This window comes from Phyllobates terribilis, unplaced genomic scaffold (assembly GCF_046119375.1).
Source record: "Phyllobates terribilis strain yellow unplaced genomic scaffold, ASM4611937v1 Scaffold_2__4_contigs__length_985480577, whole genome shotgun sequence".
NCBI lineage: Eukaryota > Metazoa > Chordata > Amphibia > Anura > Dendrobatidae > Phyllobates > Phyllobates terribilis.
In genome coordinates this window covers 103317116-103341002 of record NW_027362762.1, presented here as the reverse complement: position 1 = coordinate 103341002, position 23887 = coordinate 103317116, and the positions used below count along the sequence as shown (strand labels likewise).

General features: G+C 44.4%; 1 protein-coding gene across 4 annotated transcripts in view; it reads left to right on the top strand.

Annotated features, from left to right (window-relative positions):
* The window catches only part of ATP8A2 (ATPase phospholipid transporting 8A2), a 999149-nt gene that overhangs the window by 317659 nt on the left and 657603 nt on the right, over positions 1 to 23887 (top strand). For all 4 annotated transcript variants that reach the window (XM_073662455.1, XM_073662456.1, XM_073662454.1 and 1 more), the window contains 2 exons: positions 196 to 265; positions 10605 to 10689. In XM_073662455.1, coding sequence (XP_073518556.1) covers positions 196 to 265; positions 10605 to 10689 — 155 coding nt within the window. The remainder of the gene's footprint in view (positions 1 to 195; positions 266 to 10604; positions 10690 to 23887) is intronic.

Genomic DNA, 23887 nt, shown 5'->3' with positions numbered 1-23887 from the left:
GCTTAGGTAATAAGGTTTCTTTACAGACTAATTGGGTCTATTCCTGTAATAATTATTAGTTCTGTGCAGGTTTATAATTTCTGGAAGTAAATAAGAATATTTTCATTCATTGACAGCAAGCGGTGTAATGTATATGGGCTACTAAGATCACTGTCACTACCAAGTTATTAAAATAATCGTCTTTGGTTGTTTCAGCGACAGAAAAAGAATGTCTGTGATTGTCCGGACACCATCAGGACATCTTCGGCTCTACTGTAAAGGAGCAGTGAGTATTTCTAGTTTAGGAAGTAGTAACTACGATGCTATAATTTACCAAATCATGCACCCACCTAGTACGGTCGCCGCACGTTTGCTTAGAACTCTGGAACAATCAAATGTACAAATTGCCTCTTCAAAGAGGAGGGGGAGGACTAGAACTCTATAGCGCCACCTGTTGGAAGTAGCAATCCTAAAAGTCAATATTGACTCTTTAACGAATCTTGCCACATGACTTAGGATAAAAGCCAAATCAGAATCTCAATTTTCATACATGGTGTTTCGGGATATTGCCACCTCATCAGTGCAAAGTGGGAGATCTAGTTTAGCTAGGTGAGAGGCTTAAGACTGGGATCTATGGGGTAACGTTTCTCCTCGCAAAAAGTGGCAAGTCAGGCCTGGCATGTCAGAGTAATGAGACATATAATGAGACCTTTTGCTTTGATGACTGCTTTGCACACTCTTGGCATTCTCTTGATGAGCTTCAAGAGGTAGTCACCGGAAATGGTCTTCCAACAATCTTGAAGGAGTTCCCAGAGATGCTTAGCACTTGTTGGCCCTTTTGCCTTCACTCTGTGGTCAAGCTCACCCCAAACCATCTCGATATGGTTCAGGTCTGGTGACTGTGGAGGCCAGGTCATCTGGCGTAGCCCCCCATCACTCTCCTTCTTGGTCAAATAGCCCTTACACAGCCTGGAGGTGTGTTGGGGGTCATTGTCCTATTGAAAAATAAATGATGGTCCAACTAAACGCAAACCGGATGGAATAGCATGCCACTGCAAGATGCTGTGGTAGCCATGCTGGTTCCATATGTCTTCAATTTTGAATAAATCCCCAACAGTGTCACCAGCAATGCACCCCCACACCATCACACCTCCTCCTCCATGCTTCACGGTGGGAACCAGGCATGTAGAGTCCATCCGTTCACCTTTTCTGCGTCGGGAGAGGAAGTGGTGATGTCCAACTCACTTAAAGAGTTCAAGAGAGGCCTGGACGCCTTTCTTGAGAACAATAAAATTACATCTTATGCTTAGTTAATTAATCCAGGGATTTAATCTTACTGCCAGATTGGTGTCGGGAAGTGAATTTTTCCTCAATGATGTAAATTGGCCTATACCTCATGGTTTTTTGTTGCCTTCCCCTGGATCAACGCTGCGGAATAGCTGCAGTGCACAAGAGATAGGCTGAACTGGATGGACGCTTGTCTTTTTTCGGCCTTATAAACTATGTAACTATGTAACTATGTAACTATGCACAAAGACACGTTGGTTGGAACCAAAGATCTCAAATTTGGACTCATCAGATCAAAGCACAGATTTCCACTGGTCTAATGTCCATTCCTTGTGTTCTTTAGCCCAAACAAGTCTCTTCTGCTTGTTGCCTGTCCTTAGCAGTGGTTTCCTAGCAGCTATTTTACCATGAAGGCCTGCTGCACAAAGTCTCCTCTTAACAGTTGTTGTAGAGATGTGTCTGCTGCTATAACTCTGTGTGGCTTTGACCTGGTCTCTAATCTGAGCTGCTGTTAACCTGCGATTTCTGAGGCTGGTGACTCGGATAAACTTATCCTCAGAAGCAGAGATGACTCTTGGTCTTCCTTTCCTGGGGCGGTCCTCATGTGAGCCAGTTTCTTTGTAGCACTTGATGGTTTTTGCAACTGCACTTGGGGACACTTTCAAAGTTTGCCCAATTTTTCGGACTGACTGACCTTCATTTCTTAAAGTAATGCTGGCTACTCGTTTTTCTTTACTTAGTTGCTTTTTTCTTGCCATAATACAAATTCTAACAGTCTATTCAGTAGGACTATCAGCTGTGTATCCACCTGACTTCTGCACAAACAACTGATGGTCCCAACCCCATTTATAAGGCAAGAAATCCCACTTATTAAACCGACAGGGCACACCTGTGAAGTGAAAACCATTTCCGGTGACTACCTCTTGCAGCTCATCAAGAGAATGCCAAGAGTGTGCAAAGCAGTCATCAAAGCAAAAGGTCGCTACTTTGAAGAACCTAGAATATAAGACATAATTTCAGTTGTTTCACACTTTTTTGTTAAGTATATAATTCCACATGTGTTAATTCATAGTTTTGATGCCTTCAATGTGAATGTACAATTTTCATAGTCATGAAAATACAGAAAAATCTTTACATGAGAAGGTGTGTCCAAACTTTTGGTCTGTACTGTATATTAGTTTGTTAAGTTTAGATTTTAATTTTCCTTTCAACCAAGGGGGCGACAGCAGGTACGCCCCTGGAAAATGTCAGACACAGATTTGTCTTTGTGAAATATGTAATGTCACACATCCCTCCTCTCCTCACTGCTGACACCTACTGTGATTAAAAGCATGGAAGGGAAGACGAGCAGAGCTGTGTCAATACAAAAACCTTCTGCATCTGCAGCTCATATCCCACAATACTGTCAGTTCATCTCTATTCCCACTCCTCCTACACTGACCGTGCAGTGGGATGAGAGCTGTGGATTTTAAAGGTGTTTGTAAATGCACACAGCTCTGCTCTGCTACTCTCCCTGCTAAAAATCACAACTAAGATCAGTAAGGAGAATAGAGCTGTCATTACATGATTCACACAGAGAACTCTTGGTCTGACCTTCTTTGGGGGCATATTCTCTTTTTTTTCCCCCATGTCATGCAGATAAAAGCAAACATCCCCAAAGATGATTCTCTACTAATGCCCTCTTGGTCTTAAGCAAAAATTAGATTCTAAGTTTTAGAAGCTAATATCTCCGCGATGGAGATGAGAAGTTAAAAAATAAAAACGACATTTTATGCCACTACACTGTGTTCCAAATTATTATGCAAATAATATTTTCTCAGATTTTTCCAAATTACCTATATGAATTGCAGTCATTGTAATTTTCCAGTCAAATAACTATTAGAGTACAATTGAAAGGCTTTTGTACAAACTGCCTATGATAACAGTATATTTTTTAAAAAATAAAACACTCAAAATGCATGTTCCAAATTATTATGCACAGCAGAGTTTTCAACCTTTTCACTTTAATAAAGAACAAAAAAAATGGTCATTTTTGAAATTATAAGCTTTAGAAGGTTATTACAAACTGAAATCAAACAGTTTTCAACTCAAAACTTTATTCTAGGTGATGTTACATTTGCACATAGGACCCCTTGTTCGAAAGGAGCTTCTGAACTCTCTCGTCCATTGAATATGTCAGGTTTTGGATGGTTTTTGCTTCAATTGTTTTGCATGAGGACAGAATACCCTCCCAGAGCTGTTGCTTAGATGTGAACTGCCTCCCGCCATCATAGACACTCCTTTTGATGATGCTCCAGAGGTTCTCAATGGGGTTGAGGTCAGGGAGCATGGGGGCCACACCATAAGTTTGTCCCCTTTTATGCCCATATCAGCCAGAGATGCAGATGTGTTATGTGCAGCATGAGACGGGGCATTATCATGCATGAAAATGATCTTGCTGCGGAATGCACGGTTCTTCTTCTTGAACCATGGCAGGAAGTGCTGTTTGAGAAACTCAACATACATTATGGAGTTCATCTTTACCCCTTCAGGGATCCTAAAGGGGCCGACAATCTCTCTCCCCATGATTCCAGCCCAAAACATTACTCCACCTCCTCCTTGTTGGCGCCGTAGCCGTGTTTGCATGGGGTGTCCATCAACCAGCCATCCTCCACTCCATCCATCTGGACCATCGAGCGTTGCACGGCACTCATCGGTGAACAAAACAGTTTTGAAGTCAGTCTTCATGTATTGTTTGGCCCTCTGGAGCCGTTTCTGCTTGTGTACAGTGGATAGAGGAGGTCAACAGGATGGCTTACGCACAGCTGCAAACCTCTGAAGGACCCTGCATCTTGTTGTTCGGGGGACGTTGGAGGCACCAGCAGCTTCTAAAACTTGTCTGCTGCTATAAAAAGGCTTTTTTTTCCGCTGCTCTTTCAACCTGACGTAATTGCCTGTAGGATAGAGTCCTCAATTTTCCCTTATCAGCACGCACACGTGTGTACTGTGAATCAGCTACATACTTCTTGATTGTGCGATGATCAGGATGAAGTGTCTTGGCAATGTTGATTGTAGTCATGCCTTGACCTAAACACTCCACAATTTGTTGCTTCTCAGCAGCCGACACATGCTTTTTCTTTCCCAGAAAATGTAGGCTGCTTAATAATGTGGGTCAGCCTTCTTAAGTGGTCTTGCCTTTCATTGGACACACCGGCCAAACTAATTAGCACAGGTGTCTGCAATTGCTTACAGTGATATAAAGAGCCCTGACACACATCACCATCAATGAGTTTAACTGACAAACAAAAAAATTCTTACCTTATCACTCCTAAACACTATTTGCATAATAATTTGGAACACAGTGTATTCCCTGATGTGGTTTCTCTTGCTCAAACTGGTGAAAGGTCCTCTTTAAAAATACTCATCTGATTTGTAACTATATGCCAGAAAAGTGGTGTTCATTAATGTATTAAGGATTAACCAGCAGAGAATTGTGAATTTAATTAAATTAAATCAATAGGGTTTCCATTCATATCAAAGTAAATATAAGACAATATTTTTTGATTTTTCAAGGTTAAATAATAGAGTATTTGTTTTTATGGACTTCTTGTGTACGCACGCCTCCTACAATTGTCCTAATTGGTACAATACTCGGAGGTGATTAATCCCTCAGTGAGTAAGAATGGCTTGTTCTGGAGAGTGTTATAATGTAAAATTAACATGACATCAAATTAAATCATAAAAATAATGGAGCCTCCAAGGAAGGTTTGGAAACGTGGTTCCCAGAAATTAGACCACAAGATGCGACCTGCCTATTCCATCACAACTGTACCACACCACAAGGCATTACATTACACTTACTCACCGAGCCGCAGAGGTTTGCATTATGTGATTTATTACATGATTGGTTTAAGCACTATTTCACAGTTGCATCTGGTTACAAAAAACATCATCTGTGTTCATTCAGGAGTAAAAAATATGTTGATTTTGGAGAAGGTTCCTATAGATAAATGGTAGGAAACTGAGCTTCTTGTTGGGATCTCGTGTCCAAAAGTGTTTTCTATTGTAAAATTCTGGAAAAAATGCTCAATAGTTGTCATTTTGTGTAATAAAGAAATAATTTAATGAAGAAACTGTAGAATGGACCAGTATGAAGGTAAATGATCCTTATACTTGGGGTCCGCTATGTTCACGTTTGTATTTAGACCTGATGGACCACGTGCACACGTTCAGTATTTGGTCAGCATTTTACATCAGTATTTCTAAGCCAAAACCAGGAGTATCACCCGCTCCTGATTTTGGCTTACAAATACTGATGTAAAATACTAATGGAAAATACTGACCAAATACTGAACGTGTGTGCACATGGCTTTAGGGGTTGCAATCAAGTTTTCTGCCACTTTTGGCACTGCAGTATCCAGCAGAATGTAATGCTTCATTTCTCCATGGGGGTCAATGCCAAATTTCCCTGCACATAATTGCAGTGTCAGGTTTGGAAACCATAGCGGCCATTTTAAAGTCTATGGATTTTCCAGAAGCCGGGATGCTGATTGCTGTGTACCACCTTTTTTAAGGTATGTACAAATAACACCATTTTCAAGCAAACTCAGCCTGGAAAAGCAGTAAAAGGACATAAAAAAGAATGAGCATATACACAGCAACGCCAAAACGACATTGCTGTGCACATGTTCCATCTTCCATCACTACTTTTAACCACTTCAGGGTTCTAAAGCTGTGAAGCTGCTAAAAGTGACCGATCCATTCTTCTGGTGGCTTCCACTTGGAAGCTGCCACTATTTTATGTATGCAATGCAACAAAAGAAGGTGCCGGTGATAAAGCCTCCACAAAAGATGTCCGGAAAGATGTTTAAAAAAAAAAACCTTCCGGAGAAACACCGTCATTTTCCAGTTGTCTTCTGCTTCAAAAACTATGCAGATATGTCACTGTCTAAAATAAGCTGTGTGCACATACCCTGAGTTTGATTTTCTATATTAGTGCAGCTCTGTAGTGTTTTGTCGTACATTTATTCCTGTCCTTCCTTGTCCTTCATTGAACTTTTTTTTCATTGGGATTCTTAGATGATTTATTGGTGTGTCGTTTGCAATCTGGTAGTGGTGCATTAGAGAATAACTTGCCATGGCATAGGGCAGAGTTTTCCAGATTTATGAGCTTTTCCAAAAATTCTCTCTATACTTGAAAGAGCCCAACTTTAGGATTGTCCCTGTGGGAGCACCTTACAAACAAGTGCAAAAATGAGCTGTGTATTTTAGGACCTCATGCTCACAACCTTTATTCCAAAGAGTGCTGTATAGACCACTACATTTGAGGTGCAATAAACCAGAGAAAATTTTTCCTTCAAATGGTTTTCCAGAACTTTTTAGAATTAGCCCAGGAGAAAGTAATTTATAATAAAGAAATAAGCGTTAATTACCCTTTGAATCTTCCACCTGTCCACCACCGCCGCCCTGGTGGTGCATATCAGTGATGACATCTCTTATATAATCTACTTGACCACTGCCCTCAGGAGTCATGTGTGGTACATGCAAATACCATAACTGAGGACAGTCATTGACTGCAGTGGTCATGTCACCTACACACTTTTATACGAGACGTCACCACTTCAGATGAAACCTCCGGTTCCACAGTGCTAGATCGGCGTGGAATTCTAGTCATAAGTAATAATTATTTCTGTATTTTAGTTCATTCCATATTTTTTTTGCAACATGTATTCACTGTCCACGTTTGTTTGCCACCACTTATGGGATGTCCTTCCTAAGATCTAAGGGTCTAGAGGGAACGTGTGTGGCCACCGGGTTCCTCACCCCCCAACCCTTAGATTGAAGCTGAAATCAAGACAGGCTGTCCCTAGGTTGAAGCTGGTTCGGGGAGATTGAGAAAGGTGTTTTGGTTGCCCATTTACTCTGGACTGTATCCTTGTGGACTTCCTTGTGTTGCGTGCTTCACTTTTTTGCAACTAGATGAAAAAGGTTCCACTTCCCAAGCTTTCAGAAAAGACAACTGCTTTCTACATCTCATGACCAGGACAGGTATTCAGCCTTCGGAAGAAAATAATACAGGATCTCATTCAAATTCTGTAAGTTGAGACTTTGAAAACCTTAAAGGGGTTATCTGAATGAAAAAAAAAATTATTACAGAAGTATAAATAAAAAATAAAATGATGTATAATCGCCCTCTCACCCCATAGATCTAGCACTGGTCGCTCTGGTGGTCTCTGTCAGGAGGGGAAGTGATGACGTCCTGTTCTTTGCTCACCTAACCGATGAGGCCTGTGATTGGCTTATAGAACTCAAGTGACCGGAACAGTGTGATGTGCTGTTCTGGTCACCTGACACAGCAGCCAATCACGGGCCTCACGTGAACAAAGAACAGGACGACATCCCTTTGTCTTGCCAGAGACTTCTGTAATGTCCTAGACTGGAACCATGTGTGTTGTAGATGGAGAATATACATGAATTTATTATTTTAACCCTTCTTTTATTTCTGTATATTGTTTTTACTGTTGGACAAATCTTTTAAGTCATTGTTAAAAAAAAGTGTAGCCTTTAACTACACAATTAATAATCTGTATTTGCTAAAACTGGAATTATGGGGCAGAAAATAGGGAGCATTTTTCCAGTGTCCTTAAAAAAATAGAAGCATCCGTGTTTTTTTTTATTTTTTATTTTTTTTTAAGGATGGTAGTACTTGAGCAGGTCTTTGTGATTGTAAATTTTGGTAATAAGTTCATATCAATATATTGATCTGTAGACAAATATATTTTATAATCCCTAATTTGTGATTTTAGGATAAATTGACTTGAAAAAAAAAAAAATCAGATTAGCAATCCTGTAACGAACTTTGGAAAATATAAGGAGCAGAGTCAATTTCCATAAAGCCTCTTGTCATTATTAGAAGGATGAATTACCCCATATGTTCTATCTGCTGTCAGACACATGTAGAAGAATAAAGTTCATAGTGACTAATTTAGATGAATTGTTGGACGAAGTGGGTTTTTATCGTGGAGAACAGATAAGGATGAACATTATCTATTCTGCTTAGAAAGCCCCTCTTTTATAGAAATGATAAAACATCTTTATGAGCAGCCACCCCGCACATATTATTATTATATGTGATTTATACATAGGAGTTATCTCCGGTGACTTATAGTTACTATAGGCTTGATACAAACCAGAGGCAACATACCAGAGAAGCTCTTTTGTCTCCACGATGAAGATAAAGATCCAGTTTCCATTAGGCAATGTTACACATTCATATATATCAAAACTTATGGAGGCCCTTTCCCAAGCGTAACCTTTTATAATGCCATACATTAGTAGATTGTCATGTTCACATCCAGTCTATGGCCGTTCCAGAATGGGATTTTCATTATGAAGTTCACAGGATGACATTTGATGATAATTGTATGTGATGCATTAAGCTGAAAAGATCCATAGAGGTTCTTGAAAGCATGCCGAATAAGATGTGACCATCTAAGGCTAGATTTATATAGCAGAACATTACCGCCACAGAGGGATTCAGTACTACACGTAGGATAAATCGTGATCTGTATCTTACACCACTGACGTCTACTGACACTCAATTACTTAGTGGCTTTAAGAATTGCTTTATTTGATTGGTAGATTTATGCCCTTAAAACATTCCAATTATTTCATCCTAAAAATATGATTTTGCTTTCCTCATCCCCCCATGATAAGTTAAAACTGCTTTTGGTGCACATACCTGTCACAGGTGTGTCAGATGTGACAGACAGTCGCCCTGCAGTTGGTTGCAGGAGATCTCTTTGTCTGGGCCGGTCCTAGCTCCTGGGAAATACAGGGTTTTAGATTCCTGTGCGGCGATTGGTGAGGAACCAATATAGGGACGATAGGGGAGACAGGGTGATATCAGATCAGCCTAAGAGGTCTCCACTCCCCTTTCCCTAGTGTCTGGGCTCCCTTCAATAGGGGAGACAGGGTGATATCAGATCAGCCTAAGAGGTCTCCACTCCCCCTTTCCCTAGTGTCTGGGCTCCCTTCAATAGTGGAGACAGGGTGATATCAGATCAGCCTAAGAGGTCTCCACTCCCCTTTCCCTAGTGTCTGGGCTCCCTTCAATAGTGGAGACAGGGTGATATCAGATCAGCCTAAGAGGTCTCCACTCCCCCTTTCCCTAGTGTCTGGGCTCCCTTCAATAGGGGAGACAGGGTGATATCAGATCAGCCTAAGAGGTCTCCACTCCCCTTTCCCTAGTGTCTGGGCTCCCTTCAATAGTGGAGACAGGGTGATATCAGATCAGCCTAAGAGGTCTCCACTCCCCCTTTCCCTAGCGTCTGGGCTCCCTTCGATAGGGGAGACAAGGTGATATCAGATCAGCCTAAGAGGTCTCCACTCCCCTTTCCCTAGTGTCTGGGCTCCCTTCAATAGGGGAGACAGGGTGATATCAGATCAGCCTAAGAGGTCTCCACTCCCCCTTTCCCTAGTGTCTGGGCTCCCTTCGATAGGGGAGACAAGGTGATATCAGATCAGCCTAAGAGGTCTCCACTCCCCCTTTCCCTAGTGTGTGGGCTCCCTTCCCCTCATCCCTTCATGTTGCACTTTAGTCTTTCCAACACCTTGCGTGACAATACCAGTCTAATATGTGTAGCTGTCCTTATTCTCATGTTCTGTAATTTTCCATCCACTCTTTTTCAGTAGACCGTTCTACTTTATCAGCATTCTGTCAGCACTGTGGGTGCCTGAGCTTCCTTTCCCTCATACACCACTGTGCTTTTTTTTTTTTTACTGCTTCAAATTTGCAACATGTTAATTTCTCTTCGGGGAACGCTGAGTTTTCTGTGCAGAATTTCCCCAAAGAATTGCATTAGATGCAGAAAATGCTCCGGTATAAAAAAGCTTATGTGTGTTTAGTACATTTTTGTAATCCGCACATGACTGTATCAATCAAGTCAAAGCCAAATGGCAGTAAGTTTAAAAAGTAAAGCAGTTTTATTTAAAACATGACATAACAAAAAGAGACAAACACCGCAGCATAAAAAAATGCGATAAAAGCGCATGTAAAAAAAAATTGCAAGTAACTTAATTTACCTAATAGGTGCAGAAAATCTGCAACATCAAGAACTTCCCAAATACTCATCATGGGAATATAGCCCGAGATAGAAATAGAAATGATAGATTTAAATGCGGTGATATTCATTATATGGTGCGTAGTTAATTTTATGTTCAGAAAGAATTGACAGGGTGAGATATCATCAAAGAGAAAATATTATATACATGGCACATAAAACTCCTCTGGACTGAATGCTGTCTTTTACGCTGGCCAATTGGCTGAAATACTAATCTTATTCTTTATCATTTTTAAGGACAATGTTATATTCGAGAGGCTGTCAAGAGAATCCCAGTACATGGAGCAGACGTTAAACCATCTTGAACAGTTTGCTTCTGAAGGTAAATCACGTCTTTCTTGTTGATATTCTTATGGTTGTTCAGAAAGGTAAAGGTGGTCTTCTAGGTTTATCACTGATATCATACCTCTAGGAAATGTCACATTTCGGTATAGTTAACACCATATTTGCTCAATAAGTAGCAACTTTTCTGGACTTTCTAAAAGTAGCAAGAAAACTTGGTGGGTTTCAACAAAAGGTGATGACTCCACCATTGGTCATACAAATTTTGTCGACCCTAAAGATAGTAATTGGTATAAATTTTAGTGTTCTGCTGCCTTCTTTGGCTATGCATTGTAACCCCAGCAGATGGGGATTGATTAATACTTCCAATGCCAAAGGGAAAGGGGGTTGAACTCTATAGACCAGGGGTGCACAACCAGCGACACCTGGCAAAATTTGGACCATGATGACATTCTGTGCAGCCCTCAGGCATCTCTGGACTGTCCCTTATTTGAGACTTCTTTCTATTCATTACTCCAAAAAGGGGAAAATGATTGTGCATGAATGTGGCTCTTTATCATAGATTATGATGGATGTTCGAACAAGTCTCATATACTACAATAGAGGTTTTCGCCCTTATACATGACCACCTCCACTTCTTTTCTCTGGAGTTCCGAATTATACAAGGACTCCTATTATCTGTACATGGAAGTTCCAGAAATGGAACCAGTCACTTCTCAGATATTTCAAGAGTAACTTTTATTTCATAGATCAATGGTACAAATAAAAATAACCAACTTTCTCTCTCAGTTCATGGGTAATATCTGTATTCAGTGAAGATATATTTTTCCATTAGTGTGATAGGAGATTGCAGTTGGTATTTTTAAAAACGTGTGGAGGGAGACAACGACATTCTGCTGTAAGGTCTCGTGAATCGACAGTTACAGTATTCAATAGAACATTATAAGCACCAACTGTCGTCTCCTATATCAGTAGTGGGGAAATCTGTATTCATTGAAGATGGATTTTACCTGTGAATCAGTAGCGAAGGGGGCAGAGGGTGTGGTCGCCCACCCGGAGCTATGCTACCCTTAACTGTATCTGCGGACGCAGGCTTACATCATCCCGCCGTGTCAGGACTCTGATGTCCTGTGTGTGCATCGGTGCTCTGACAGCGCGTTGGTCTGCACAAGCTTTGCCAGAAGACACATCAGGATCCTGGATTAGGTGAGCATGTGATGTTTTTATTTTGACTAAAACTTGTGGGGGCATCACAAACAATGGGGGACCCTGATATGGGGGACGGTGCTTATACATTATAGGGACTACTATGAGGACTCTAATAAAGTGTACGGGGAAATGACATAGTTTTGATAGTTTGGGGGCTAATGCAGTGGCCATTTATACAGTTTGGGGTCTAATACAGGGGCAATTATACAGATTGAGGGCTAATGTGAGGGCCATGATACAGTTTGGGGACTAATGCAGGGCTAATTATACAGTGTGGAAGCTAATGTGGGCCCATTATACAGTTTTGAGAATAATGTGATGGCCCTTATACAGTGTGGAAGCTAATGTGGGGGCCATTATACAGTTTTGAGAATAATGCGGGGGCAATTATACAGTTTGGGGGTTAATGCGGGGGGCAATTAAACAGCTTGGTGACTAATATGAGGGCCATTATACAGTGTGGAAGCTAATGTGGGGGCTATCATACAGTGTGGGGAATACTGTGGGGGCAATCATACAGCGTGGGGAATACTGTGGGGGCAATCATACAGCGTGGGGAATACTGTGGGGGCAATCATACAGTGTGGGGAATACTGTGTGGGAAATCATACAGCGTGGGGAATACTGTGGGGGCAATCATACAGCGTGGGGAATACTGTGGGGGCAATCATACAGTGTGGGGAATACTGTGGGGGCAATCATACAGTGTGGGGAATACTGTGGGGGCAATCATACAGTGTGGGGTATACTGTGGGGCCCTTTATACAGTGTGGGGGGCTCTAATACATTGTAGGGACATCTTTGGGGGTCTTGTTAAAGTGTGGAAGATCATTCTGCTGCAAATACTGAACATGTGCACTTAACCTTACTTTACAGCAGCAGCATTTTCCATTAGTCTGTTTAATAGTGTAAACGCCCGTCTAAGTGATAGAAAAATCTTTACAGAGAGGTGAATCTTTCCGCACAAGTATCTTTTTTTTTACACTTTCTTCAGACACTGCCGTCAATGTTTAATAAAGACACTGTATCTTTTATCGCCCATGTCATCCTACAACATCCGTTAATGACAGCGTAGAACAGAAAATTTCAAACACAACCTAAAATTTTCCATGTGTCCCCATCCAAATAGGAGAGAAGATATTTCCTTCTTTAAATACAAAGGAATAAATATTTGGCTGTGAAAACGTTAATCTCGCTATTTACTTAGAGTGGTGTCAGATTTTTTTTTAGATTTCATGCTGTAAATCACATTAGAGCACAAACTAACTTTTTGATAATTGGGGGCCAGTATCGATAATGTTATACTATTTTCTTATAGATTTTAATTCATTAAATATTCTATACTGTAGTATAGAGGTGGTAAGAAAAACCTAAGACCTCATTCAAACGTCCATTTTTCTCATGTACGAGAAAAACGGACCAATTATTTTGATTAGCATTTGATCAGACTTTGATAAGTGTTGATCTGTTTTTCTCGGACGTGGAGAAAAAAAAAAGTTCCTCCACATTCTCCAGTCTGATAGTCAATGAAAATAGGACCGCACTCGGATACCGATTCTTTCACTGATCCATAAACTTGCATTGCTGATTTTGATCCAACCCTCGGATGAAAATGTGGACAAAAGTCATGACATGTGAACGACCCCATAGACTATCACAGATGCGAATGCTGTTTGTAAAAACCATGGATAGCACTCATTCAGCTGAGCACTCCTGTGTACTCTGAATGCTCTGCTCAGCTGAGCACTACTGTGTACTCTGAACACTCTGCTCAGCTGAGCACTCCTGTCTAGTCTGAACGCTCTGCTCAGCTGAGCACTCCTGTGTACTCTGAATGCTCAGCTCAGCTGAGCACTCCTGTGTACTCTGAACGCTCTGCTCAGCTGAGCACTCCTGTGTACTCTGAATGCTCTGCTCAGCTGAGCACTCCTGTCTACTCTGAACACTCTGCTCAGCTGAGCACTCCTGTGTACTCTGAACGCTCTGCTCAGCTGAGCACTACTGTGTACTCTGAACGCTCTGCTCAGCTGAGCACTCCTGTGTACTCTGAATGCTCCTCTCAGCTGAGCACTCCTGTCTACTCTGAACACTCTGCTCAGCTGAGCACTCCTGTGTACTCTGAACGCTCTGCTCAGCTGAGCACTCCTGTGTACTCTGAACACTCTGCTCAGCTGAGCACTCCTGTGTACTCTGAACGCTCTGCTCAGCTGAGCACTCCTGTGTACTCTGAACGCTCTGCTCAGCTGAGCACTCCTGTGTACTCTGAGCGCTCTGCTCAGCTGAGCACTCCTGTGTACTCTGAACGCTCTGCTCAGCTGAGCACTCCTGTGTACTCTGAACGCTCTGCTCAGCTGAGCACTCCTGTGTACTCTGAACGCTCTGCTCAGCTGAGCACTCCTGCGTAATCTGAATGCTCTGCTCAGATGAGCACTCCTGTCTACTCTGAACGCTCTGCTCAGCTGAGCACTCCTGTCTACTCTGAACGCTCTGATCAGCTGAGCACTCCTGTGTACTCTGAACGCTCTGCTCAGCTGAGCACTCCTGTGTACTCTGAACGCTCTCCTCAGCTGAGCACTCCTGTGTACTCTGAACGCTCTGCTCAGCTGAGCACTCCTGTGTACTCTGAACGCTCTGCTCAGCTGAGCACTCCTGTGTACTCTGAACGCTCTGCTCAGCTGAGCACTCCTGTCTACTCTGAACACTCTGCTCAGCTGAGCACTCCTGTGTACTCTGAACGCTCTGCTCAGCTGAGCACTACTGTGTACTCTGAACGCTCTGCTCAGCTGAGCACTCCTGTGTACTCTGAATGCTCTGCTCAGCTGAGCACTCCTGTCTACTCTGAACACTCTGCTCAGCTGAGCACTCCTGTGTACTCTGAACGCTCTGCTCAGCTGAGCACTACTGTGTACTCTGAATGCTCAGCTCAGCTGAGCACTCCTGTCTACTCTGAACACTCTGCTCAGCTGAGCACTCCTGTGTACTCTGAACGCTCTGCTCAGCTGAGCACTACTGTGTACTCTGAACGCTCTGCTCAGCTGAGCACTCCTGTGTACTCTGAATGCTCCTCTCAGCTGAGCACTCCTGTCTACTCTGAACACTCTGCTCAGCTGAGCACTCCTGTGTACTCTGAACGCTCTGCTCAGCTGAGCACTACTGTGTACTCTGAACGCTCTGCTCAGCTGAGCACTCCTGTGTACTCTGAATGCTCCTCTCAGCTGAGCACTCCTGTCTACTCTGAACACTCTGCTCAGCTGAGCACTCCTGTGTACTCTGAACGCTCTGCTCAGCTGAGCACTCCTGTGTACTCTGAACACTCTGCTCAGCTGAGCACTCCTGTGTACTCTGAACGCTCTGCTCAGCTGAGCACTCCTGTGTACTCTGAACGCTCTGCTCAGCTGAGCACTCCTGTGTACTCTGAGCGCTCTGCTCAGCTGAGCACTCCTGTGTACTCTGAACGCTCTGCTCAGCTGAGCACTCCTGTGTACTCTGAACGCTCTGCTCAGCTGAGCACTCCTGTGTACTCTGAACGCTCTGCTCAGCTGAGCACTCCTGCGTAATCTGAATGCTCTGCTCAGATGAGCACTCCTGTCTACTCTGAACGCTCTGCTCAGCTGAGCACTCCTGTCTACTCTGAACGCTCTGATCAGCTGAGCACTCCTGTGTACTCTGAACGCTCTGCTCAGCTGAGCACTCCTGTGTACTCTGAACGCTCTCCTCAGCTGAGCACTCCTGTGTACTCTGAATGCTCTGCTCAGCTGAGCACTCCTGTGTACTCTGAACGCTCTGCTCAGCTGAGCACTCCTGTGTACTCTGAACGCTCTGCTCAGCTGAGCACTCCTGTGTACTCTGAACGCTCTGCTCAGCTGAGCACTCCTGTGTACTCTGAATGCTCTGCTCAGCTGAGCACTCCTGTGTACTCTGAATGCTCTGCTCAGCTGAGCACTCCTGTGTACTCTGAACGCTCTGCTCAGCTGAGCACTCCTGTGTACTCTGAACGCTCTACTCAGCTGAGCACTCCTTTGTACTCTGAACGCTCTGCTCAGCTGAGCACTCCTGTGTACTCTGAACGCGCTCTACTCAGCTAAGCACTCCTGTGTACTCTGAGCGTTCAGCTAAGCTGAGCACTCCTGTGTACTCTGAATGATCTGCTCAGCTGAGCACTCCAGTGTACTCTGAACTCTCTGTTCAGCTGAGCACTCCTGTGTACTCTGAACGTTCAGCTAAGCTGAGCACTCCTGTGTACTCTGAACATTCGGCTCAGCTGAGCACTCCTGTGTACTCTGAACGCTCTACTCAGCTGAGCACTCCTGTGTACTCTGAATGCTCTGTTCAGCTGACCACTCCTGTGTACTCTGAAGTCTCTTCTCAGCTGAGCACTCCAGTGTACTCTGAACGCCCTGCTCAGTTGAGCACTCCTGTGTACTCTGAACTCTCTACTCAGCTGAGCACTCCTGTGTACTCTGAATGCTCTGCTCAGCTGATCACTCCTGTGTACTCTGAACGCCCTGCTCAGCTGAGCACTCCTGTGTACTCTGAACGCTCTACTCAGCTGACCACTCCTGTGTACTCTGAACTCTCTACTCAGCTGACCACTCCTGTGTACTCTGAACTCTCTACTCAGCTGACCACTCCTGTGTACTCTGAATGCTCTGCTCAGCTGATCACTCCTGTGTACTCTGAACGCTCTACTCAGCTGACCACTCCTGTGTACTCTGAACTCTCTACTCAGCTGACCACTCCTGTGTACTCTGAACTCTCTACTCAGCTGAGCACTCCTGTGTACTCTGAACTCTCTACTCAGCTGACCACTCCTGTGTACTCTGAACTCTCTACTCAGCTGAGCACTCCTGTGTACTCTGAACGCCCTGCTCAGCTGAGCACTCCTGTGTACTCTGAAGTCTCTTCTCAGCTGACCACTCCTGTGTACTCTAAACTCTCTACTCAGCTGAGCACTCCAGTGTACTCTGAACGCCCTGCTCAGTTGAGCACTCCTGTGTACTCTGAACTCTCTACTCAGCTGAGCACTCCTGTGTACTCTGAATGCTCTGCTCAGCTGAGCACTCCTGTGTACTCTGAACGCCCTGTTCAGCTGAGCACTCCTGTGTACTCTGAACTCTCCACTCAGCTGAGCACTCCTGTGTACTCTGAATGCTCTGCTCAGCTGATCACTCCTGTGTACTCTGAACGCCCTGCTCAGCTGAGCACTCCTGTGTACTCTGAATGCTCTGCTCAGCTGAGCACTCCTGAGTAATCTGAACGCCCTGTTCAGCTGAGCACTCCTGTGTACTCTGAACTCTCCACTCAGCTGAGCACTCCTGTGTACTCTGAATGCTCTGCTCAGCTGATCACTCCTGTGTACTCTGAACGCCCTGCTCAGCTGAGCACTCCTGTGTACTCTGAATGCTCCTCTCAGCTGAGCACTCCTGTGTACTCTGAACGCTCTACTCAGCTGAGCACCCCTGTGTAATCTGAATGCTCTGCTCAGCTGAGCACTCCTGAGTAATCTGAACGCTCTGCTCAGCTGAGCACTCCTGTGTACTCTGAACGCTCTACTCAGCTGACCACTCCTGTGTACTCTGAACTCTCTACTCAGCTGACCACTCCTGTGTACTCTGAACTCTCTACTCAGCTGACCACTCCTGAGTACTCTGAACCCTCTACTCAGCTGACCACTCCTGTGTACTCTGAACTCTCTACTCAGCTGAGCACTCCTGTGTACTCTGAACGCTCTGCTCAGCTGACCACTCCAGTGTACTCTGAACGCCCTGCTCAGATGAGCACTCCTGTGTACTCTGAACGCCCTGCTCAGATGAGCACTCCTGTGTACTCTGAATGCTCTGCTCAGCTGAGCACTCCTGTGTACTCTGAATGCTCTGCTCAGCTAAGCACTCCTGTGTACTCTGAACGCTCTGCTCAGCTGAGCACTCCTGTATACTCTGAATGCTCTGCTCAGCTGATCACTCCAGTGTACTCTGAATGCTCTACTCAGCTGAGCACTCCTGTGTACTCTGAACGCCCTGCTCAGCTGAGCACTCCTGTGTACTCTGAACGCCCTGCTCAGCTGAGCACTCCTGTGTACTCTGAATGCTCTGCTCAGCTGAGCACTCCTGTGTACTCTGAATGCTCTGCTCAGCTGATCACTCCAGTGTACTCTGAACGCTCTGCTCAGCTGAGCACTCCTGTGTACTCTGAATGCTCTACTCAGCTGAGCACTCCTGTGTACTCTGAACGCTCTACTCAGCTGAGCACTCCTGTGTACTCTGAATACTCTGCTCAGCTGAGCACTCCTGTGTACTCTGAACGCTCTACTCAGCTGAGTACTCCTGTGTACTCTGAACGCTCTACTCAGCTGAGCACTCCTGTGTACTCTGAACGCTCTACTCAGCTGAGCACTCCTGTGTACTCTGAACGCTCTACTCAGCTGAGCACTCCTGTGTACTCTGAACGCTCTACTCAGCTGAGCACTCCTGTGTACTCTGAACGCTCTACTCAGCTGAGCACTCCTGTGTACTCTGAACGCTCTACTCAGCTGAGCACTCCTGTGTAGTCTGAACGCTCTACTCAGCTGAGCACTCCTGTGTAATCTGAACGCTCTGCTCAGCTGAGCACTCCTGTGTACTCTGGGAGAATAGCTGCTAGAATAATCTAACAGCGGTTTGACTCTCCGCCAAACAAAAGGAGTCAAACCGCTGTTAGATTATTCCAACCTCCCCGATCCTCATGTCTCGTCACATAATCTCTCGGGGCCAGTCGGGAGACCTCCATATACATTATATGGCTGTCCAATGCCTCCGAAATTAGCGAGTTCAATCAATTTTTGTCTAATATGTATGGTGTGTGGAGGCCTCTAGTCTCTCAACACAGTCTGTTTTGTTTTGTGGTTGCTGCTGCATCACGTTTCAGAGGTCACACAGCAGGATGCAGTGACTGAAAAGAATCATTTCAGAATCAAGAAGAAAAGGAAGACGGAGAAGACTAGACTAGTGTGGTGATAATGGGTACAAAGAAGTGTCTGCTTCAGTGTAGACCTGTAGGAGAGAATGGACATAGTGTAGCATGTGCCACTGGGCAGTTAGCTGTGATCATGTTTGCTGCACAAATCAGTAACATTTTAGTGGGGTCTGAATTAATTGTCATAATCATGAAAAAAAAATTAGCGCAAAAATCAAGATTGCGATACAAGGAATACCAGGGTTGTCAGAGGTATGTTGGATCCTGCACAATCCACTTAAAAAAACAAATCTATAATTCTTTCTATGGAGTTCATAAAAAATATTGTCTGTCTATTATTTTTGGATAAATTATCCAAAGAAAAAATCAAATTGTCAACGAGGACTAATACATCTTATAAAGGTTACTGTATTAGACCCCATCTCCAAAAATAGCATGTAAAACTAAACCTTCACTTTAAATCCCATTGATAAAAAAAAGGCTGTTCTAAATCACGAGTTTACATTGTTTTTTTCTCAAATGCCTTATAATTGTCCGAGATTAATAAAGCCTCTCAACAGGCGCAGTATTTATTGTTGGAGAGATAAGGACTACAATTTTATCTTCTAAGAAAACTTAAGGAATGATCATTTCTTGGATGAAAATTCTCTGCACAGGAATGATTTAAAGGTTTTATCGGAGACTGACATGTCTAAGTGTATTAATGTCATGTTCAGTTTGATAAGTAAGCTACGTCTCACCGCCACCGCCTTTTATACACTCCGCGTTAATGCTGGCCAGGCTGCAGCTAAGCAGAACGCCAGCTTTTTATTTTCCCTCTTGTCCACAGCCAAAATATAATGTTGGAATCAGAATTTAAAATTTCAAGGATTTGTTGCCTTTATAGAAGCCGTGACCATGCCTCAGGACTAGGAAAAAAACAGGGGACGAGTATCCAATGGGCTTCGAATTTTTGCATTTCCTTATTGATGCCTATGAACGTTTTGTATTGCCTGACTACTAATAATAGGGAAATTGGTCTCTCGGGGTATTCTTCTATGCAGTAGGGACTGGTTAAATTAATGTTATGGATCTTTGTCACAATTATTGTAGTGCTTAGTTACACAGCATATACTGTGCACAGAAAATACAATTTGCTGAAAAAATATTCCACTTCCATCAGTCAGCAACAGTGACATCTCATTTTCACAAGCTGGGACCCTACAATTGGCACAAATTCAAAGATGCCAGAAATTTTCACATTGCACCACAGGACCAGGTTTTCAGCCGCAGGCTAAACTGGCACAGAAAATTGCTAAACTGATTTCTCGAAATATGACACAAAATGACACTTTTACTAACTACTGCAATTACCGAATTATACCCCCTTTAATGACAAGTGTCTTTAGTGCTTATTAGAGCCCCTCTGGCTGTTATGACTTGTTGCAAACTTAGCCAAACACCAGCTTCTGGCAGAGTTCTTGAGGAATCTTAGCCCATTCTCTACTAGCAGTGGCCTCCAGTTCTTGGGTTTGCATGCTGCTAACGCTTTGTTCACATTCCACCAAAGATTTTCTATGGGATACAGGACAGGAGTCTGTGACACCCAGTCAAGAATCTACGAGGATTATTTCTTAAACCAAGTCTTGGTGGACTTTGAGGTATGCTTGGGATCATTGTCTTGTTGAAAAGTTCAATGACTTCCAATCTTCAGCTTCTTCAGAGAAGACACGATATTTTCTCTGAGAATTTCCTGATACTTGATTGAATCCATCTTGCTCTCCACATGCTGCAGGGTTCCCATGACAGAGGAAGCAAAGCAGCCCCAGAGCGTCATTGAGCCACCACCATGCTTTACTGTAGGTATCACTGAGCCCCCTCTATGCTTCACTGTAGGCAGGGTGTTCTTTTCATTGTATGATTTATTATTCCTCCTCCAGACATACTGTTGATCCATGGGCCTGTAAAATTCCAGTTTTGTTTCATTAGAATCCCCAAACTTCTGTGGCTTATTTATATGATTTTGAATAGATTTTTCTTGGTTACTAAAGGTGTACAACTTGGAGTTTGGGTTAGGAAACTTCAGTATTTAGTATGCATTGTTTAGTATGTGTTTTACTGTTCAAACATAAACCTTTGTGCCTGCTGCCACCAAATCTTACTGCAAGTCTTGCAGCAAATTGAGGGTTTTTGGAGGAGACCATCTGTTTTCTCAGGAATCTGGTGGCAGGAGGTGATCGCTTCCTATTTCTGCAACGTCCAGGTAGTGTTACCAGTGTTTCTGTAACCTTGAACTTGGGAACTCTATTTTAGCTGTATCTCCAGGAACATTAAGTGAATTTACTGTCCTTTTATTGTAAGGCAGCGCTTGTCATTATACTGGGGGATACTCGCTTCGCTGCGTCAATTTAAAACACACCAGCCATATTTTCCGGTATTTCTCAACTCAGCAGTTTATTAACTCCATAAACTGCTGATTTCCGGGTCCAACTCCGTGGCCCACCGACACACATATAAAGTCCACGAGCCCAAGTGGCAGACCGGCCCACTTGGCTCTAGTTACAGCCTCCCGCAAGGTAATAATAAAACAATGTCCGTGAAAATGTCCATAACACAAATAGTATTACCTACTTCGGGCTTTAGCTGCTTTGGTCCATTTGTTTCCCAGATGGGGTCTCTAGCCTCTGGCCCTCCAAGGCTTACTGACATCCACACAGGATCCAGACTTCACCCTCCAGGAGTCCACTAGCCTCTGGCCCTCCAAGCCACTAGCATCCACTCCCAGGATCCAGTCTCGGCCTTCTAGGCTGTCAGGCTTCACTCGGCCTCACTAGGCTTCAGACAAACAGTGTCCCACCCACCCGGGGAACAGGCCTCATGCCTCTCTCACAGGAACACTGCACACCTGCACCACTCACACTGCACACTGCTCAAATCACCAGGGTTTATATATCTTGCAGCACACTCACAGATAGGACCTTAACTAATGTCAGAGTCATGTGTCCAGTCAATTAAAGGGGAAGGTACATGGCCATTCAAACACACTGAACCATTAAAGGGATGTCTGCTACATCACATTATATTCTTTTCCATGTTTGTATATGACAAATAGCCCGTACGTTTTTGAATCAGTCTCTTGATGTAGCCATATATCTAACATGCAATCAGAATTCACAGTGAGCAAATCTTAAGCCAGTTCAGGTATTGGATGTGTTTTACCTGAAGAACAATGTCACAAATCATTAAGGGATTTGTGGCAGCTCTGAGTTGCTGGAATTTTAATGTTGTTTTTTTCCTTTGGTCCAGCAAGAGTTAATGTCAGTCTCTTACTGGCAAGTTTCTTTTGGTTCGATCAGTTAATGTTGGTTGGTAACCACACCAACCTCCCTTTAAATAGTCACATGACCCATGAGCTGATCGTCGGTTATAGAGTTCATTCTATGAGGACCAGCTAGGTGTGGAGTCCTCCTGTGACTGGTGGAGCTGCTGTAGGAGTTCTGTACCCTGGTGCCGTTTTTAGAGCTTTGCTGCAGATTCGGAGCTTTGCTGCAAATTCTAAGTTAAAGGGGTATTCCCATCTCCATGATCCTGTCCCAATATGTAGCAGATGTAATACTAATAATATTAGCAAATACCTCCAATTAGAAATGTATTATAGTTCTTCTGATTTGCTATGTCTCTTTCCTCATGTGCAGGCATCGCAGGACCTTAGGAATCAATGGTTACGACCACTGATATAGTGAGTTAGCTAGTTGCTAGTGGTCGTAATCATGGATACCTAAGGTCCTGCAATACCTGCACGTGAGGAAGGAGACATAGCAAATGAGAAATACTATACTTCATTTCTAATCTGAGGTATTTGGTAATATTATTAGTATTACACCTACCTCATATAGGGATAGGATCTTGGAGATGGGAATACCCCTCTAAGTTGTTTTTCTTGCAGCCAGTCCCTTGTTTGTCTTCTTACCCTGTGTTCATTATCTGTAGTGTGTAACGGGTCTGGGAGGCGGAACCTCTGAGCTACTATACAAGGGGGCGGTCCTTGTAAGGGAGCGGGTGGCGACCAGGCAGGCAGTCACAGCAGGTGACCGGGACAGTCTCTAGAAGAACGGGCAGGAGGTCACGGCAAGTGACCGGGGCAGTCTCTGGGTGAACGGGCAGATGGTCACGGCAAGTGACCGGGGCAGTCTCTGGGTGAACGGGCAGATGGTCACGGCAAGTGACCGGGGCAGTCTCTGGGTGAACGGGCAGATGGTCACAGCAAGTGACCGGGACAGTCTCTGGGTGAATGGGCAGATGGTCACGGCAAGTGACCGGGGCAGTCTCTGGGTGAACGGGCAGATGGTCACGGCAAGTGACCGGGGCAGTCTCTGGGTAAAGGGTTGGTACGACCTGTGGCGGCTGATGGTAGACGTGAGCTCCCAGGTGAGCAGGCGAGAGTCTCTGGATAAACGGGTGGTCACAGCATGTGACGGCGGAGCTCCCAGGAAGACCAACAGACAGGCGGCAGATGAGCGCTCCCAGGTGAGCGGGCAGAAGTCTCTGGACAGGCGGGTGGTCACAGCACGTGACGGCAGAGCCTCCAGGTAGGCTAGCAGACTGGCAACAGATGAGCGCTCCCAGGTGAGCGGGCAGGAGTCACTGGACAGGCAGGTGGTCACAGCACGTGACGGCAGAGCCTCCAGGTAGGCTAGCAGGCAGGTAGCAGATGTGCGCTCCCAGGTGAGCGGGCAAGCTGGTCCATAGACAGACTGACAAGAGTTGGAAGGCAGACCGTCGGAACTCAGGCAAGCAGGCAGGTAGTTGATGTGCGCTCCCAGGTGAGCGGGCAAGCTGGTCCTTAGACAGACTGACAGGAGTAGTAAGGCAGACCGTCGGACCTCAGGCAAGCAGGCAGGTAGTTGAATATCAGGCTGGCAGGAATCTGGCAGGAATCTGGCAAGTATCTGGCAGGTAACTGGCAACGGGACCTGAGGGCTGAAGCAGAGTAGTGAACAGTGCAACAACATTGCTCGGGCACCTCCATTTTGGAGGAGGTGCCTTATATATGGTAAAGTCCTCCGGCCATTGGCCGGGGACTCCTTAGGACGGCGCGC